Below are 20706 nucleotides of genomic sequence, written 5' to 3'. Positions count from 1 at the left end.
TAGACCTTCTTATATCCCGGATGAAACAGGACTTTGCCAAGTGGACCTTACTCGGCCTATCTATGTGGGGCAGAACACAGGCGGTTAGGATGGTCACCCTCCACCGCTTCACATATGTTTTAGGCATGCTCCCCCTACAGATTCCGCTCTCTCTACTCCGAAGGATTGATACTTTGATAAGGTCCTTTGTCTGGGGTTCTATACGGCCAAGACTAAAACCGGGGACAATATTAGCGCGCAGACCCTATGGAGGACTAGGTCTACCCTCAGTAGAACAATACGCTCTAGCCCTACAACTATCACAACTAGCCTACACACTTCCAAGCACCCCAGATCCCACACAATGGACAATCACGGAGAAACACATACAGGGACAGCACTCCGAACTAGGCGGGATATATACCGACTACTCTCACTCGTCCAATCCTATCCTCGCAGCTACAAATACAGCGTGGCGCAGAGCCCACCGGCTACTGGGAGTGCACCCTTCTCTACATGCGCAAGCCCCTTTAGCGGGAAACAAATGTATAAAAATAGGGGGAAATACCCTAAGATGGCCCCAGTGGAATGACGCTGGTATCCACAACATAACCCAAATAATAGATGGCAATGATTTCCGGTCCTTTGAATCCCTACGGGATGAGTTCGGAATCCACAAAAATCAGGAATGGAGGTACATGCAACTCATGCACTGTATGCGCAAGGCCCTAGGACCCCCCCCCGTGGACGATCAAAACCTCACCCGTTGTCAATTACCTGCAGAAATGGGGCCGACACAGAGGAGTTATGGCCGGTCTATACGCAGAGATTACAAACCATCTTTACTCGCAACCTCTCCTAGAGCGACTGCGTCTCAGATGCAAGATCGACTAGCAATAGCCTACACAGAAGAAGAATGGCAAGACATAATCGAAGCCCTAGACAGAGGGGTCCGCGAGGCCCGCCTGAAATTCTGTCTCTTCAAAATCCTCCAGGACTGGTAGTGGACCCCCACAAAACTCTTCAGGGCAGGCCTGATACCACATGCGAGGTGCTGGCGATGCGCAGAGCTCCATTGTGATCTACTTCATATTCTGTGCCACTGTCCGACGATATAGCCCCTATGGGAAGCTGTGTTCCAGACACTTAGGGATTTCATATCAATACCAAACCCGTCACCGATAACACTCATTATCTTACACGACATGCGCCCATACCCCTCCCTATCACGTCCCCATAAACGACGACTACACACAGCAATTGCCACAGCGAAAATCTGTATTCTTCGACACTGGAGGTCTGCTGTTGACCCAACACCAACAGAATGGATGACAGCCATGTTCCAAACAGCTACCTATGAGCGAGTCATTTATAACCTACAGGATCAAGCGGCCCTATTTACAGAAATCTGGAGCCCCTTCCTGACAAGACCATGAGGCAGCTGGCTGATGGTCAGCGGATGGCAGTTGACACCCCACCATCTTCCTTTCTCTCCTTCCCTCGCTTCCCTCCCCGCTCCCCTATCCTTTTCCTCTACTCCGGAGACTATTCATCCCAGAGAACACCCTTTACACCATGCCATATCGACCCGCCTAAATACGTACTAGAAATTATTTTTCTTGGATTTGCTCGATCAGAGGCTAACTGTCCAACATTAGTAGGCAAGGCCGGATTCTTTATACATCTAATCCTGAATCTACACAGATACTCTCCCTTGTCTACCCTCCCCCGGAATGGCCCTCTCCCCCCCCATAAATGTATCCTCTTGGCCCACCCTACAATACACTTTGATAAATGTATCACATGGCACAACCCTGTAAGATCGTCGGCAAATGACGAGGAACATCCGGAATATCCATTTAATAACCCAGAAACACGGAGCCAAAATATTTGCCTTTCCCCCCCAATATTCTACCTAACCTCCCTACTTCCCCGTTCTCCTCTCTATCACTCTTCTCTCTCTCCTGCTCCCCTCTTTTACAATTTGACCCCCCAATAACCTTTACCCCCCTTCCCTGCATCCTCCCTAATCTTCAAACCATAGTCTATGTCGACGAATCAGTGTACCTATTAGACAACGTACATTCAGATATCATCTGTAAAATTATCAAATGAACCACGGATTACTGAAAAAATGTCAATGCATACTGTGTATCGTCTTATAATAAGAAGTATTGTGGCGTTTCTATGTTTTGAATTTTGTGGGGTTCTTTAGAAGGGCAGCCAGCTTCAGTTACGTGAGTGGAGTAATGTTGTCTTTTTGTGGCTCTGCTAGGTCTTCTGTAGGCTCTATTATAGGGGCACTGTAGGATTTTGTCTATTTCATTTCTTGTTTTTTCCATTCTTTTGATGTGGTCATTAATCCATGTGGTGTTCGTTTTGTAGTCAACCCTCGATGCGTCAAGATTGGAGTGGAGTTATGGATGTCTAGTTTTTCCCCCACTGTCTGTATACAAGTTTGGTGTTGGTTTTCATTGTCTTTGAAGTGTTGATCAGGGGTGTGGAATTTATTAAAATATCTACTTGTCCAGGGGACAGGTTGCTTCTCAAATCTACTTGTCCTGTAAAATGATCTACTTGTCCCTTTGGTGCCATGTACTGTGGTGCCAAATTATGGCAGCAATCTCATTATGTAAGAGCTCTGATAATAACCTCTCTGATATGCCAGGGCTACTACCATAATAGGGCTTGAATACTTGAAGTTTCAATCCCTACTGTAGCAATTTCCTTATTTTGCCACCTTTCTGCAGATCTGCATACTGGGGCTGGAGGAAGCAGTAAGCAATAGTTCCAGGGCTGGAATGCCTTTGAGTCTGCAAACCTACTATCCTGCATGTTTTAAAGATTTTCACCAGCTTCTCTCTAATATTTTGCCATAATAAGAAAGGTTGGACATTTACTCCTGACAATGGCAGAATTAGAACTTCTTCCAGGGTTGGGAAGAAAGTGGCTGGAGGGAAAATGGACTTGCAAATGCTCAATAGATTTTCACATGAGCAAATCTACACATGCGTATTTACCCATGCTAAAATACAGTTCACAAATATTTTATAGGGGTACGACATATACCATGGGTGCACTTTTGTGACTTTCTTTAAGAATCTGGGGCCACATGTAGGTAGGTTCAGATTTGCGACCCCCAAATTGCGAGTCAGAGCGAGTCGCAATTTGCGAATCGCAAATCCGAATGTAGGATGGTGTCCCTGACACCATCTGTGATTCGCAAGGGCTTCGCAAATGCCCACCTCATGAATAATCATGAGGTGGGTCGCAATTTGCGACCCCCTTGCGAATAGCGGCCCTCACAGGGATGGTGGCCTGCTGGAGACAGCAGACCACCATGTCTGTGACTGCTTTTCAATAAAGCAGTTTTTTTTTTATGTAATGCAGCCAGTTTTCCTTAAAGTAAAACGAGATGCATTACAAAAACGAAAAATGAAACGTTTTCGTTTAATTTTTTCAGAGCAGGCAGTGGTCCGTAAGACCACTGCCTGCTCTGAAAAAATGTTTACAGTGACATTCACAATGGGGAAGGGGTCCCATGGGGACCCCTTCCCTTTTGCGAAAGTGTTAGCACCCATTTGAAATGGGTGCAAACTGCGATTGGTTTGCGCCCGCGTTCGCAGAACAATCCTACATTGCACTGCGAGTCGCAATTAGGAAGGGAACACCCCTTCCTAATTGCGAGTCGCAAACCCGTTTTGTGATTCGGTAACCAGGTTACCGAATCGCAAAACTGGGTTTGTGCATCGCAATGTGCTTTTTGCACGTCGCACACAGCGAAAGTCGACTTTTGCGACATGCAAAAAGCTGCCTACATGTGGGTCTTGGCCCCTAATTAGGTCTGGTGTTAACAAAGACATTTTGTTTTTATTAAACTTCTATTTCTCTCTCTTTCGGCTGGCTTTGCTGTGAGTAATTGCATTCTGCCCTTCCACAAGGAGTAGTTTTGTTCAGTGTCAGGAACTACAGTGGCAATCAGTGACGTAACGAAACTGGAGGGTGCCCCTTTGCAAAGAACATGGAGAAGCCCCCTATCCAGACTCACTCAGGGCAGGTGCTGTGCTGAAGGGCGGCTGCGGGGCCTTTGTTATACCACTGGTGGCAACGTGTGCTTTTAGAGTTCAAAAACGTTTTGGTTTTTTTTTGCCAGTGTTTGTTACAATGTTGAGGGCCTGGTAGCTCCCACAACAATAAAGTGTTACAAAAGCCATGTCAAAACAAGACACGCATTGATGAAACTAAAAGACTTATAAAAATATGTCAGATCAGTTGGCTTTGTCAGTGTTTGTTTATTTTCATGCTTCCCATAATCATGTTGAAAATGGTTACACTGATTTTCCATTAGAAATATTTTTGGGAAATACTAGCATGCATCAAAACGTTTTACTAAATGACACTTCATTTGCATCTAATCAGAGAGAATTCTGGGAGCATTATACTTAGCCTCATAGCCTAAACTTTTCAAACATGTGTATACACGTTTTTTTTTTTTTTTTGTACTGGAACCAACGTCAGTAGTGAAGTGTGACCGTAAAACATTTATTTACAGCACTCACCCTAATAATGAAGGTTTTCAAATAATGAACCATAAATACAAGTTAGAACAGCATTGTCTTTCAGAAACACATTACCTCAACTGCAGAGAGTTCCACTCTCTGTAAACAGGCAGCCAGAGGGGTTTGTGTTGCAGAGGGTTGGGCCTACTTGTCCCAAGGACAAAGTAAACATAAAAACTTGTTGCCCTTGACCCCAAACAAGATGTCCCGGGCGTCGGGCAATAGGAATTCCACATCCCTGGTTGTTGTTTTTAGGTGCATGGATCCTGAAGGTGATTATGCTGTGGTTCCTCCAGCTTAGGGGGTAGTTGTCTGTAACTGTGGCTTGTCCTAAGGTTGCAAACATGACATCTAGAGTGTGTCCATTGGAGTGAGCTGGGCTGGAAACAATTTGTTTGTCTTCTTGCAGTGCAAATACTTTTCCTTGTGATTGCAGGATTTTGAAAGGTGGACTGTCTGACCTATGTGAAATGAAAGGCTGTTGGTATTATGTTTTTCCTAAAACACAACATTTATATAACTAAGTCAACTTTACAAACATTTCAAAATATATTTCATTAACTGGGACAGACCATTTGTTGTACTTCTGTGTGCTGAAAAAAATATTTTAATAGGATTGAAAAAAAGGTCAGAACACTTTATTTGGTGATGTGCAAATGATAGATGTTTTCTGAAACCCAATTTTCAAATACTATTGTTAATACACTATATAGTGTTATCAGTAAAGCTGCAAGTTAGTGGGAAGGTGTTTAGATATTTTTCGGAAAATTACTGTCTGTAAATGACAGTGCGCTACCAGATCATGCTTTAGTAATATATTTATTAAAAGTGAGTGTTTAAGCATAAACAGAGTAACACTTCTGCCTGATGGCAAAGCTATTATTAAACTAAGGGGCAAGTCATGCATGGATCATGAGTACCCTAATGAAACGAATGAGGATTTTTTTTTTTTGGCAACAGAAATGCTGAACTCACATATTTGAAGTGGCACTCATATGTGAGAATGAAGTAAGGGCGACTGTAAAATACAATATTTGCCTAGGATCACACAATTTGAGACCCGTTTCTGGGTCAAGTACATTACTGGTAGGTCGAGTAGATTATTCAAGCTACTTGACCTGCAGGTCTAGTAACATATTTATGATTTTTCGAGGCCCACAAAGAGCCATATCTCCAGCTTCTTGCAGAACTTAAGAAGCAGAAGGGAGGCTCTGAAGTGGTGTAGGAGGTTGTATCATGCTTTATGGAAGAGATATGTGAAGGTGCAGCCTCTGGCTGAGATTTTACAGATGCGGGTATGCAAGCCACAGAGATGGGCTGAGAGGAATTGCCTAGAAGGGGTGTAGAAGTATATGCAGCTGTTGAGGTATGCAGGGCAAGTGTTGTGTAGTGCTTTGTATATGTGTGTGAACAGTTTGAATTGGTTGCGTTTGTGGATTGGGAGCAGAGTGTAGTTCTAGGATTTGTGGGGTGATGTGGGTGCTGTGAGGTAGAGTATGAGTCTTGCTGCAGTGTTTTTAATTGGCTGGAGCCAGTTCAGGAGTTTCTTAGTGTTTCCTGCATAGAATGAGTCTGCTAGTGATCGAGGCCTATGTGAATATTTTCATGGTGTTCTCAGGAAACCATTTGAGGTTCTTTCATAGCATCCTAAAGACCTGAAGGCAAGTGGAGGTCACTGCATTTACTTCAGCAGTTTTGTGGACCGTGTCATCCAGTATGAATTCTTGCATGGGTGGCGGGTGAGGGTGAGGATCTAAGGTTTGTTGGCCATCAAGTGGAGTCCCTGGAGAAGGCTTTCCCCTCGAAGATCACTACTTCAGTTTTGTCTGTGTTGAGCTTGAGGCAGCTGGTTTCCATCCACGTGTTTACCGCAGTCATGCATGTTATGAAGTTGTTTTTTGTATTAGGGGTTTTGTCGGACAGAGATAGTATCAGTTGGATACTGTCTGCGTAGTACAGTATGTTGAGTAGGATCTGATGAGAACCACTAATGGAGTCATGAAGATGTTGAATACCATACGTTTGATCCTTGTGGGACTCCACATATGAGGTTCTTAGCCTTTGATGTGTGGGGAAGCAGGATGACCCTTTGTGTTCTTCCTGTGAGAAAGAACAAATCCAGTTGAAGGCAGATCCTTGTATGCTGGTCTCATGCAGTCATTTGATCAGGGTGGAGTGGGAGACGGTGTCAAAGGCTGCAAAGAGGTTGAGCTGTATAGGGGCTGCTGTGTCTCCACAGTCCAGGATCAGCCTCATGTCAATGGTTGCTGCAATGAGAGCAGTCTCAGTGCTATGGCTCGGCTGGAACCCAGATTGTGTTTTGTCCGCGAGCTGGTGTGCTTGGAGGTGTTGAGAGAGTTGCTTGTTTATGGCTAGGGTAGGGTAGAAGGCAGATTGTGCAGTAATTTGCTAGTTGTGTGGGTTTTGATAAGGGTGTCTTTAGCAGTGCGTTGACCATCGCATGTTTTCAGGCATCTGGGAACATCTCGGAAGTGACATAGGTGTTCATGATGCAGGTGAGCACTTCACTGATAGTGGCGGCTCCGATGTTGTAGACGTGGTGAGGGCAGGGGTCTGTATGTGTCCCAAAGTGGATGGTTTTCATGATGCTGGCAGTTTCCTCTGTGGTGAGTGTTTCCCAAGCTTTTAGGGTTACTCAGTGGATGTTAGAGGGTAGGCTGAAGGCGAGGATGTGGGGCTTCGATTGAGGGTCCAAGTTGTTGTAAATGGCTTTGATATTGTCGCTGTGGAACAATGAGAGGTTGTCACATAGTTCTTTCGAGAGGGTGATGCAAATAGTGGTGGCGGCTGGTGAAGTGAAGTCCTTGATGATTGCAATGATTTCTTGTCCACTGCTGGAGCGTTTTATGCGCTCTGCTAGGGCCGCCTTCTTTATTGGTGGTAGAATCTCAGGGCGGCTGTCATGTATGTTATTTTGGTCATTTTTTAGATTGTTTATTCATCATCTTCTTTCCAGTTGTTTTCAGTATTGTTTGGTTACACTGAGTTCTTCAGTGTACCAGCTGGCCCATTTACATATTCTTCTCTGTGTGTTGTGATTACAGGATGCCAGGGAGTCTGCGCATTTCGCGATTCAATCAACCAGTTGTCTGATGTCGCTGTTTAGGTAACTGGTGGAGATTGGTTGATTTAGGCGCAGTGTCTCTACCCAGTTGAAGTCTGGAGTCCTGGATACAGCTCCAGCATCATTTGGCCGTGTTTGTGGTGGCGGGTCTTGCTGTTTGGGGTATGAACTAGATGAAGGGGCACTCTAGGTGGGCGGCGTGGTTAATTCAATGATGTTGAAGGTCGTGAAGATCGGGTTGAGGGTGTGTCCAGCAGAATGTGTGGGTCTGGTGACATGTTGTGTCAGTCTCAAGTCCATTAGGCTCTCGAAGATTCTGATAGTGTTGGGGTTGCTATTGTCTTCAAGGTAGAAGCTGAAGTACCCTAGTAGAATGTAGTTGCTGGAGTCGACAGCAAATGGAGCAATTAAATCAGAAATGTTGTCTGTAAAAGTGCCTCTGGGTCCTGATGTTATACAAGGGTTCCACTTAAAGTGAAGATAGCTGACATCTATAGCTTGAAGTGCAGCTGCTCTATGCAGGGGGCTCGGCTTCTATGGTTGCAGTGCAGTTGAAGGATTCCCTGCATATGATTGAGATTCCTCCTCCTGGTCTATTCTGGCGGTCTCGGTATGCAAGTCTATAAACTGCTGAGATAGCTATGGTGATGTTGGGTGTTGCTTCGGAGATCAGCAATGTTCCTGTAATGAAGAGGAGATACAGAGTATCATTGTGAAGGAGGTCCCCAATTTCACTGGTGTCTTTCCTGAGAGAGCAGGTTTTGAGGAGCATGCATGATAGCTCGTTCATTGTAGGTGGGTGTGGAAGGAATGCTGTTGGTGGGTATTGTGTTACAGAACATGTGGCAGTGGGTACAGGCAAAAGTTCCGTCTGTGTAGCGTGATGCAGCGCAGCAGTAACACATGGATGGGCACCCCAGGTTCAGAGACCGGAGGAGCTCAGCGGAGTAGCGTACAGGAGAAGCCTGGCTGTCCAGGATATTAGATTTGCCTTTAGGCTTGTCCACGCTGCAGCTGCCATTACGTAATCCCTGGGAGGGGGAGAAGCACAGGGGGCATTGGGTGGGGCTAGTGTGAAGTGCAGGAAGGAGGGGTGGCCCATGAGGACCAGGTAAGGAGTAGGGAAGGTGCACAGGAGGTGGGAGGTGCAAAAACAAAGCACAGAGGAAAACCCAGAAATGTAACAGAAAGCTGAAAATCTGTGAGAAGTGCAGAAAGTCATAAAAGGGTGAAAAAGGTACAAAAAGGTCAAAAGCAGAAAGGCACAAAAGGGTAAGAAAGAGTATGGCAGCAGAATGGTGAGAAGGAGTGTGTGTGAACAAACAGGCAACAAAAGAATGAAGAAGAGAGTGAGCGATCTGAAATGCCAAACAGACAACAGAAGGGTGAGAAAAGAGCAAAAGGCAATAGAAGGGTGAAAAAGAATGTGTGAAAAGAGCAAAAGGGAACAGAAGGGGAAGCAAGAAAGGCAAAGGACAAGAAAGGCAAAAGTCAGAAGTCAAAGGATGGCAGGTTCGAAGACAGAGGCAGCCCAAGCATGAGAGAGAGCATGCGCAAAGAGGAGGCAGGAGCCTCAAGGTGCTGGAGCTCAGTCGGTGGGCGGTTTGAACAGTCAGAAGACTGGTCCAGATAAGTCAGAGGGCAGTGCTCTACTGACCTACACACCTGATTACAAGAAGAGAAGAAACTGTTTGCAATACATAAGAATATTGATCTTACTGATTAGGGTGCCATGACAGTATCTCTGATGGGAAAACGTAGAAGATGATTTCTGAGAGGAAGGCTAGTACTTTTTGATTGCAGCTTCAGTATTCCTGCAGTCAAGTAATATTGGAAAATTCACATTTACAAATAAGAAAAATTAGAAAAAAAGGCAAGGATGTGGGACTCTTCAACTAAGCTTAGAAGAGGAGACTACTTTTCCTCGTGGTGACATGAGGAGGCCACATCCCATACCAGCCCAGTCCTCCACAGGGTTATTGGGGTGCAGGGGAGTGAAGCTGGTGTTTTCTGTATCCCCCTCACACCTTCCATGCTCTCTTCAAGACACCAAATGTGGTTGTGGTCAGGCAGCTCCATGTCAAAAGTGAGTGTAAACATACCCTTTTTCTTCTCACCTTTTCATTCAAATGACTTGGTTTGCCATTTGCTACTATGTCAAGCCCATATTCTGACTTTTAACGGACTCCTCTGTATAATGTCTACATTATGGAGACACTGCAGTTCTTATCTCCTGATGAAAAATGTTCTCCACAAGCTTCTCTTGTTATTTGAGCCTTAGTGGATAGTTAGTACAATATGCCCCAATGAAAACAAATACCAATATTAATTGTAGGCTGCAGGAAAAAACGTAAAGGGTCAATTTGGCTGTGAGTAAGTAGGACATGAAGGGCTGAAAACTTTGATGTTTCAATAGGTATGAAAACTAGGCTTCACAGGTAACGAATATCCAGAAGTAAACTCATTTTATGACACACTTCACAGGCCCTTTAGTTACTTCACTTGCTCTTGTCTGCACAGCCAGTGACCCAGGCAAACAATTAATGTGGGACAGTGACAAGGCTGAAAACTGGAACGCAGCAGCAGTTAACCAATTTAAACCTACTCGATAAGAAATGTTTATGAAGAGTATGTAAGCTGGGTTAGTTCTGTCCATCTACACTATTGGTTCCCCTTCAAATGGCCCCTTGTGGACGGCCCCAAGTGCTGTGGGTCCAGCTGCACAGGTTTCAAGGCCCTGATGAACAAGGAGGCTGCAGAGAGACAAGACCGACTTATAAAGGGGCTTAGTGTATATATGGGTTGGCCTCCAAACCGCATGCCAAGGCTCACTGGTGAGCTAAAGGCACACCTCTCTACTGCAAAGTGAGGCGCCTGTAACTCAATCTCGGAGCTTGCCACGAGGAGCTGGCAGAGGGTGAAGGAGAACTGACAACTTATTGGTGTGCTCACTGTAGGAAAGTGCCCCTTTTGGCATGGTTACCCCTAGACTTTTTGCCTGGTATTGATGCTAACTTGTGTGCTGGGATCCTGCTAACCAGGCCACAGCACCAGTGTACTTTCCCTAAACTGTACCATTGTTTCCACAATTGGCACACCCCTTGCACACAGCTAAGTCCCTTGGGTCCCTAAGGACTACAGGATGTACTGTGCCACCCTAAGGAACCCCCCACCAAACACATGCACACTGCCATTGCAGATTGTGTGTGTTGGCGGGGAGAAAAGGGTAAATTTGACATGGCACCCCTCCCAGGGTGCCATGCCCACAAACCACTGCCTGTGGCATAGGTAAGTCACCCCTCTAGCAGTCCTTACAGCCCTAAGGCAGGGTGCACTATACTACAGGTGAGGGCATAGCTGCATGAGCAATATGCCCCTACAGTGTCCAAGTCCATTTTTAGGCATTGTAAGTGCAGTGTGGCCATATTAAGTACATGGGCTGGGAGTTTTTCATTACAAACTCCACAGCAGCTCAATGATGGCTTCACTGAAGATTGTGAGCTTTGGCATCAAACTTCTCAGCACAATAAACCTATAGTGATGCCAGTGTGGGATTTATTGTAAAATGCACACAGAGGACATCTTAGAGATGCCCCCTGTAATTTACCCAACCCTTTATTACAGGGCTGACCAGTCTGTGCCAGCCTGCCGCTAACAGACAAGTTTCTGACCCCATGGGGTTAGAGCCTTTGTGTTCCCCGTGGTCAGAAATAAAGCCTGCTTTGGGTGGAGGTGCTTCACACCTCCCCCATGCAGGAACTCTCACACTTGGCGGTGAGCCACAGCACTGCAGCTAGTGGATATGCCCTCACCCCCCGCCAGACCAGGCCACACCTTTGCCACCAGGTCCGGCTGGAAAATTAGGTAAAACAAGGGAGAGTAATCCACTGCAACTAGGACCACCCCTAAGGTGTCCAGAGCTGAAGTGACCCCCTCCATGTAGAACGCTCCATCTTGTTTTGGAGGAGATGGACCAATAGGGATAGGACTGTGCGGGAGTGGGCACAGGAAGGATGTAGCCACCCTCAAGGTCAGTAGCCATTGACTACTGCCTTCTGACCTTTGTAACGCCCCTAAATCTAGTATTTCGGGGCATCCTTGAAACTTACTCACAAATTTCAGGCGACCTCAAGAAAGAAGGACTGCAAAGACGACCCCCAGCAGTGAAGACTCCAGACAACAACTGACTTGGCCTCAGCCCTACCGGCCTGTCTGCAGCTTCAAGACTCCTGTTCTAAAACGGAGATGCATCCTGCAGGACCAGCGACCTCTACAAACCCCCAGAGGACTGCCTGCCCAGCAGAACACCAAAAACTCCCAAGGACATTGGCCCTGTCCAGAAAAAACCCTGCAAAAGGACTCCAGAACCGACCCTTATCAGAGAGCCCCGACTACTCTGCACCTGACACCCACAGCCTGAGTCCAGGTGGCTCACCGGTCTAGAGAAGGTCCCCAGGCAATTCCAACCTCAAGTCCACCACTCCTGGCCAGCACAATGACGCCTATAGTCTGAATCCAGAGGACCCCCCTGACTGCGACTGGATCCAACTAAGATTCCCGACGTCCAAGGAGACCCCTGCAGCCGATCGACGGAACAGCAAAGTCCAGTGGGCGCCTCTCCTACTTGTCCAGTCTATGGTTTTCCAGAGCAGATCCCCTGGACCCAGTCTGCAGCATCTTTTGTGACCCCTGGTTTCCCCCTATTTAAGAGCATTGGGCGCTCACCTCTGTGTTTTCACCCAGCTGCCTATGTGCCGCTGACGGTGTGCGCTTGGTGCTGACCTGTGCCGCCCCACCCCCAGTGCTGGCCTAAACCCCCCCCCAGGCTTGTGTCCTGAAATCGCAGGTACTTACCTGTAACCAGTTTTCTACTGAGCCCCCCCTTCCGTCCTCAGAGAATTCCATTGAAAACCCGACACCAACTTTGACCTGTGCACCCAGCCAGCCCCGTGTTGCTGGTGGTGCACTTTTAGGGTCAGCCCGAACTTGGACCTGTGGACATCCTAACCCCTGAAGACTGGAATCGTAAGTCGTATACTTACCTGTTAAATGTGCTAACGCTCCACCCCAGTACTCTATTGATTCCTATGAGAAACTGCACAGTGTCAAATTTTGAAACTGAAAAGAGTTACTTACTTGCAAATTACGTTAGCTGAAAAAACCAAACAACGTGCATTTGATACATATGTCTGATATTTACTTACAACTGTACTTACCTACAACAAAGATCTTTTGGTTTTAATAATGAAGTAACAAAATATATTTTTGATATATAAAAACAATTGGCCTGGAGTTAGTAATTGAGTGTGTGCCTCAACAAATGCCTTGCACTACCCTCTGATAAGTCCAACTGCTCGACCACGTTACCACAAAAGAGAGCATTAGTATTATCTTCCTTAGCCTCTGTTAAGCCTCTGGGGAACCCCTGGACTCTGTGCATACCATGCCTCATTTTGGTATATACAGAGCCAACTTCCTACACTCGCCACCTCCAACCTGGTCCTCAGACCCAGTAGCTGGATTCCCCAGAGGCTTAACAGAGGCTAAGGAGGATAATACTAATGCTCTCTTTTGTGGGGGATCAGTAGAGGAGCTTAATCATCACCTGATTGATCAGTTTACGCATTGTTGGTTGTTGCTTCAGAGTTTGACAAGTTCTCCACTGCTTAAGTTTGCTTCCATTAGCAGCAACAGGTCGTAGAGAGGATAGATCCTTGTCAGTCTGCAGTCAGCTTCCTCTGGGGTATATGCCATGGAGCACCCACCATTAAATGTGAAAAGCAGATGCAATGAGAACCCCCATCAGTAGGGAAAATTTATGTTCTCGTAGACAGTCTGTCGCTCGTTTGAATTATTTCCGCTTAGCTAAAGTATATATGCTGAAATGATAAATCTGGATATTATCACCAGTATGCTTAGTGGTGCTTTGATTGTGGGAAGTTTGAAAGATCTCTTCCATTTGTAAAAGTGAATCCTGGTCAGTACATCTGGAGTGAGGTTATGTTTGCGTTGAATTCTGAACCAGACATAGGCCCTCATTATAACATTGGCGGTAGTTTTTCCCTTTGGGGACATGCCCACCTACACACAGGATATTGGTCGGGTCTTCCATGATTTCTATCAAACTCTCTCTGCTGCACAGCCCACTTCTGAAATGGGGAGGGCTGAAGGTACTAAAAAAAGAATTTCTTTTCAGACCTCTTTTGTCCCTCGACCGAAGGTTGGCAATGCAATCTGCACATGTTAATGGTAATGAATAGAACAGCTATTCAAACTGTTTTAACATACGGAGGTTTATCACCCTTTCCCTTCACCAAGTTAGTTTCACGACTTGGAGATCGTGCTGTAATTATTATTATTTTTTTTTTAACTTTCATTTCTGTTTCACACTGTTTCTGTTGGCTAACATCAGTGTTACTAGTAGACGCTTTAAATTTGTTCTATTACACACTGCAAGTTTTGATGTGCAGTTATGGGACAATCTGTAATTACGACCATATTATGTCTAAAGCAAGTGTTCAAGCATGTGAAAAGGTAGTACAAGACGGGGATAAGAGGACCAAATCCTTACGCAACATCATAATCAAACTTATGAAAATAATGACCAACACTAACTCTGAGCCTAAGAACACAATCACTGCAAATATAAGGTTTACATGTTCAAGTGAAGCCAAGTGAACCAGATGATTTGTAATAGGGCAATAGTACAAATAAACTGGATATTTAAAGTGAATACTGAACTCATCAAAAGTCTTGACTGGATTCATCCAAATAAAGTCAAATAAATTTATATTCAGGTATATAAATATTTATTCATAAAATGATAAAATAAAGACAAATCTCAACAATACATCTGTGTTAGACATAGAAAACTCCCCTTTGTATTTTCTTCTAAAAAGAGCCTGTTTAAAATCACTAGACATAGCATGAGCTAGAACAGATTCAAAATATGTAATCTAGAAAACTTTCTAAGGTTAAAAATGTCCACCACTAAAATCATGTTTGAAAGGAAATTGAAAGAGAGAAAATAAGGTGCACAGACGCATAAGAAAGCATCATTGAATGACCATTCATTTTCTGTTGTGCTGCGTCATTTTCAAGAACCTCCCACAGCAAAACACATATCTGAATCAAGCAACATATGAAGGAAATAAAAAGCAAGTCTATGTTGGTAAAATACATTGAGTTTTCAGACAGGTGCCATGTATTTATGTCTGACCGTTTAATAAAACGTACATAAAAAGAAGTCAACAGATCAAGATAGATTATGTATCAAACTGAGCTAGTGGAAAGCATAGATGACATCTAATGAAGCCTAGGCAAAATATGATCAAAAGCACCCATTTCTAAGTATTTTACATAATAGTTGTGGTGCTCATGCCCATTGAAATGAGACTAAGGGGGTCATTATGATCCCCGGCGGTTCAGCCCGCCATGCCGGCAGCAGGTAAGAAGACCGGCATGGCAGGCTGACCTGCCATATAATGTACACATGGAGGGCTGCCATAGGCGGCCCTCCTCCACCGACAGGCTGCCTCCGACAGGCAGCCTGACGGTGGAAAGAATCATCATCCAACAGGGCAGCACTGCTGCCCCTCGAATAATGATCCCTACAGCCACCACCCTTTCCCTGGTGGGTTCCCACGCCAGGGAAAGGCTGGCAGAAGGGCCCCTAGGGGCCCCTGCGCTGCCCATGCACTTGGCATGGGCAGTGCAGGGGCCCCTGTTCAGTGCCCCATCGCGCAGGTCACTGCCCGATGGGTGCAGCTGCTCCCGCCGCACAGAGGCATTGACAGCAGCTCCATGTGGACCGGCGGCAATGTCCCGCCCAGGCATTCTGCTGGGCCGGCGGGCAGAAACAATGTTTCCGCCTGCCGGCCCAGCAGAATGTTCTTTATGCGGCCGGAGGGGTTCCAGGGGGGCTGGCAGTCAGTTAAATGACTGCCAGCCTGAACACGGCGGTAAACACCGACGTATTCATAATGAGGGCCTAAATCTATCACAGCAGGCTTGGGCAGCTCTCTATTCTTTCTGTTGGCTGTCGCAAAAGCTCAAGTAGAGCTCCCTCACCTTGGTTCGCTCTCCTTGAGTAATAGTGTGTGATGATGCAAACAGATCAGGCCTGCCTAGGGCTTCCATAGTTTTATTGACATAGCTCAGCCATGGGATTCTCATCCCAAAGTCACAAGCAAAACAATCAGTAATAACTTTCCTGTTGAGCAATGCTTTCTCATTGCTCCAAATCAAGGTCCAAAGGAAGAGTGAGACAATCCCCACCAGGTCATCACATAAGGCAGGTCCAGTTCCTCATGTAGAAAATAGTGTTGGCTACTTGCGCCTACTCCCAGCAATCACCTGCAAAAGTGATTCTCCTCCTGTTGGAGCTTGCTGCATTCCCGAAAGCCCCATATTCCTGTCCCATAGATCATAACAGGTATAAATTTGGATATATATATACATACACACACACACACACACACACACACACACCCCTCTAGAAGGGCTAAAATTGTTTTGTCACCAACTTTACAGGACACATCATACAAAGCCCTCAGTGAATGGTTAAAATGAAGGGAACAATTTGAGATGCACTGTAAAAAAAACGAATTCTAGAGTCAAAGGTCACTCCACGGTAGGGAATGCCACTTGCTTACTTAAATATTTACATATAAGAAAAGTATAACGATACTAAACATACCAACTGCAAACATTTGATATTCCAATTAGCCTCCCAAAAAAGTGTTGGAACTGGCAGTCATCCACAACAGTGATACAGATAAAGTCTAAGGGCAGTATCAAGAGATGGGTGTACACTCTGCAACAAGATACATATAGCACGATGCAAAAAGAAATGGGTTCACAGGCGTTCCTTTACACTACTTAATTTGCCTTTTCTTGATGCATAACTTAGTCAACTATGTCACATAATTTGGTACTCGCATACTGCATAAATTCAGTGGCCCTGGTGATACTCTTTGTCTAACCGTTTACTCATAATGGAAAAGGCTAACGTAGGTTATGCAGTCTGGGATGATATACACATGGTGGCACTAATCCTAATTAGCTAGACCTACCGCAGAACTAAATAAACCAAGTCAAGAAGTTTTGGATCTTCATCAACTGCAAACTCAACATCAATGTCCAAGTAAATGCCATCATTGTCTTGTGCTTCCCAATATTGAAGACGCTGAGGAAGATTTTCAAATGGCTGCCAGTCAACATGTGGAAAATCATCACCCACACTCTTGTCACCAGCAACCTGGGCTACAGGAACACCCTCAACACGGGATAAACAAGCATCTAAACAGGAGGCTGCAGCACATCCAGAACTCGGCAGCCAGAATCACTCCCAACCTCAAATGACACTCACATCTTACCCCATCTCAAGGAGCTGCACTGGCTACACTTACCCAAATGAGCACATTTCAAACATCTCACCCAAACATTAAAGGCACTCTGGCACAGCAAACCTCAACAATACCACCTGCTTTCACAAAATTCCAGGCATCCAAGTTCGGCAAGACTCCTATTTCACACATCCCACGCATATGGAAAACCAGATCCAGCAGTTTACCTTTCTTCTACATCACTCCTAAACCTTGATATGGCATGCCATTACACATTCGAGTCTTCTCCTCACTTCTAGAAACCACAAGAAGCTGAAGATCTGGCTTTTCGAGTGACCACATTAGGCCTTAGGCTTGGCTAATTTCATACTTGCCCAGCGCCAGGGTACTCTGCTGGGGGATAGTGCACTTTACAAACTAACATAACGCAACATGGCATGATCTGAGAGAATCAAATGCACTTTATGGAGCATTCAGTTCTGACTGGTACAAACCCCAACCATGGCTCAAGTATTCTGCTAGTCTGGAAGACTGCTTTTGTTTCTCATGTTATGTGCCTGTTTGCCTCTGCACCCACATCCAAAATATGGGTGGGCTCAGAGGCAAAATGAATCCCTCATTTGTGTGGGGTTACACTTCATGCAAATGAGGGAACATCCTCTGAGAATAGCACCAGCTATATATGCATCAGTTTCACAGAATGAGCTGCACAAGCATCGGGAGCCCCTTCTGTAACTTTGCAATACGGCCCCAGAAGGTTACCTTTTGCAATTACTTGTTTTACACTTGTCAGAAAACTGCTCTTAGTTGTCATTTCTTTTTTTACACAAATGTGTTGCTGCTTTTCTTTTTAACCAGTTTTATCAATGAAAGTACACCACAAAAGAATGACATGAAAATGAACAGTTACAAAGTAAACAGTATGCCAGTCTCCATAGTGCGAAATCTCAAGGCTTAGGTGTGGTAACAGGAACCTCCTTAACCTTGAATGACTAGGACAGTCCGCTTGGAATCCAGGTGCTTCCGTCAAAGCCTGGCCTGCTTGAAATTATAGGGGTTGTGGCTGCTGAGAACAGACACCAGCTCATAATCTCAAATAACTCTCTAGGTGCACTGTACGCCTGTTTGGAAGAAGATATGATGTAAATCTAGGGCTCACAGGCTACCTCCAGAATTGACAAAAAAAAGGCCCACATTGGCCCCCACGAACATACCCTTGGCCTATCCAGATGAACATTTTTCAAATAGGGCCTGTTGAAAACGGTCACATGCAGACGCGCTGAATATTCCTCGCTGCTTTCACTCGTTTGGAGCTTGATAAAAACTATATATTTATATTATGATAATTAAAATTAAATCCTTTGCATGGAAGAGTTAATACAAGAAACAAAATACTGACAAGTTTTCAACGTCCTAATTGCATAACCACATAGAGGCACAGTTAAAAGACATCTATTTTCTCTAGACCTCTTATGTCTACCGAGCAGACTGCCACAGCCGTGACAACGAACGCATGATGCTGAAAGCAACAGCATCACAAGACAGAGGGATAAGTGACAGAACGCAACACAACATAGAGCGGAGGCACCCGTAACGCACACCTGCCTATGCTGGCCAATTTTCCAATGCTATTCTATCTTCCTTTTCCTCTCTCTCTTGCCTGTGCTGACTCTGCCCCAGTTCAGGGGAAAGCTACTGTACCCGGGTCCCTTGCCCCGGTAACATGATGAAGCCCCATTTGCTCCCCACGTCTTAATGTCCACTTGCTCCGCACTCCTATTTTTTTTCGATGCCCCAAACCTTCAAACCTGCCAGTGTTATGTGTACCATGGGGCTTAAGGGTCTCTTAACTCTTGCAACCACTTCTCTGCCGCCACGTTCCTCCTGGGTTACCTGCAGGCCGGTGCGCTTGTTCCACGTGAAGATGCTCCCCGGATAGCCGCTCAGCGCCAACAGCAGCTCGTGAATCATCCTCGGAGCCTGCAGGTCTACTCCAAGCCTGGGACCCAAGTACAGCAACGGACTAACCGGCTCCGTGAGGGAGAAGACCGCTCCAAATGACAAGGCGATTGCCTCTGTGTACAAAACAAGCTGGCTTCGTGGTCAAAAGAACCCCGAAGCACGCCCGTCCCACATAAGGACGACGTACTCACAAAAATATTGCTCACGAAACTCCATGCTACAGGTAGAGTACAATTTAAAATGTAATTGTAAATCTTTGTTTTGCAAGTTAGCGATAATATGAATATAAATTACAATAGCTGCTCTTAAATGTTGGCCTCCTGATAACGGTAAAGCACGACTGAAGCATCCCCGTCAACGCTATACTAAATTTAAACCGCCTCCCTGTTTCGGTCGTCAGTTTCAAAAAAGTTATACTCTTCCCGCCGGTTCTACCGCGCACTTACAGCAGAGGGCGAGAGATGGTGATACGTACATTTCCACCTGGCTTCTTGTAATTACTTGCGCTTGGATAGGTCATCATTACCCACATTAGTGGTGCTCATAATATTCATCCTAGAAAATGAAAGGTTAATTTAGCTGCTAATTTTTTTTTAACGCATGGACTTTTTACAGCTGTGCATTGCTGCCCAGTTTTCAGTATGCCCATGTGTGCCATTTACACACTACAATGTCTGTATGTGTGCCATTACCACGTTTAAGGTCTTCCTCTTCCCAGTCCTTACAGTATGAGGTGGTCCCGCCTCCAGTCAGATACCCTAACACGCTAGTATTTTATTTTATTTTTAGTGAATGAAAGCCCCTCCCACTCACCTCCAGACCTGCTATTAACAAGACCAAATACAACAATAAAGGGGCGAGAGAGAGGACATGACTTGGAGACGGGGTAATGAAGTTTACCGGTAAGTAACGGCCCATTACCCCCTCATAAGTCCTCCTCGTCCCAGTCATTCCAGTATGAGGACTTCACAAGCCCAAACAAAAAAAAGCGTGACACAAAGATAGCAGGAAACCCAGCTGTAACATTCAAGCTTACAACAAAGCTGCCTCACAACAACAACAACAGCCAAATGAATCATGGAAGCATGCAGTCAAGAAGGTCCAATAAATGTGTGAAGTGACCGCAAGCCCAACAGAATCCCTGGACAGAAACCCTTGCGGTGGCTGCTCAAGAGCAGAAACAGAGGAGACAGGGCGCCCCTGGACCAGGACAGGAGGAACCAGGCCCAAGGAGGTATAAGATGGACAAACTGACCGCTGCACCCACCTACTAAGAGTAGAGGCAGCAGCCAAGTACCACAGAGTAACTCCTCCAAAAGAAACAACAGAACAGGAGAAAGGCAAAACCCTTAGTGTGCAGCCAATAGATCCAAAGGACATCATGAACACCAGAAAAAAAAACAAAAGAGAAAACAGGATGAAAAAAACTCTGTGGCAAATGGAACAGCAAAGAAAATGCAGGAGCAAAAGCCAGACCCAACCACAAACCCATTCCATCAAGCAGAAACAGTAGTGGGAGAGAGAGGACACCAGGAAAGCCCCCAACTCCCCCACATCTGGAACAGAAGAAATGGGCAACTGAAAAGCCAACCCAACCCAACAGAAAACCACAGCAAGGCAAGGCAGCCTCAACCAAAGGGCCAAAATAAACAAGAGGAGACCCGAAGAAGACAAGGCAAGACCCAGGCAGGAACACTGACTGAAGAAACTGGGTATTGAAGCGGTAAACTCTGTAACAAATGCCCCACCAAAGTAGCAATCCTGGCCAAAGCAG

General features: G+C 45.5%; 1 protein-coding gene across 1 annotated transcript in view; it reads right to left on the bottom strand.

Moving 5' to 3' along the window:
- The window catches only part of TUBGCP4 (tubulin gamma complex component 4), a 339555-nt gene extending 320507 nt beyond the window's left edge, over positions 1-19048 (bottom strand). Inside the window, exon 1 of the mRNA XM_069222595.1 lies at positions 18864-19048. Coding sequence (XP_069078696.1) covers positions 18864-18941 — 78 coding nt within the window. The 5' untranslated portion in view covers positions 18942-19048. The remainder of the gene's footprint in view (positions 1-18863) is intronic.
- Positions 19049-20706: the final 1658 nt, after the last annotated feature.

Source organism: Pleurodeles waltl, chromosome 3_1 (genome assembly GCF_031143425.1).
Source record: "Pleurodeles waltl isolate 20211129_DDA chromosome 3_1, aPleWal1.hap1.20221129, whole genome shotgun sequence".
In the NCBI taxonomy this organism is placed as follows: domain Eukaryota; kingdom Metazoa; phylum Chordata; class Amphibia; order Caudata; family Salamandridae; genus Pleurodeles; species Pleurodeles waltl.
Note: the sequence above shows the minus strand (reverse complement) of the source record. Positions and strands in the feature narration are given on the sequence as shown.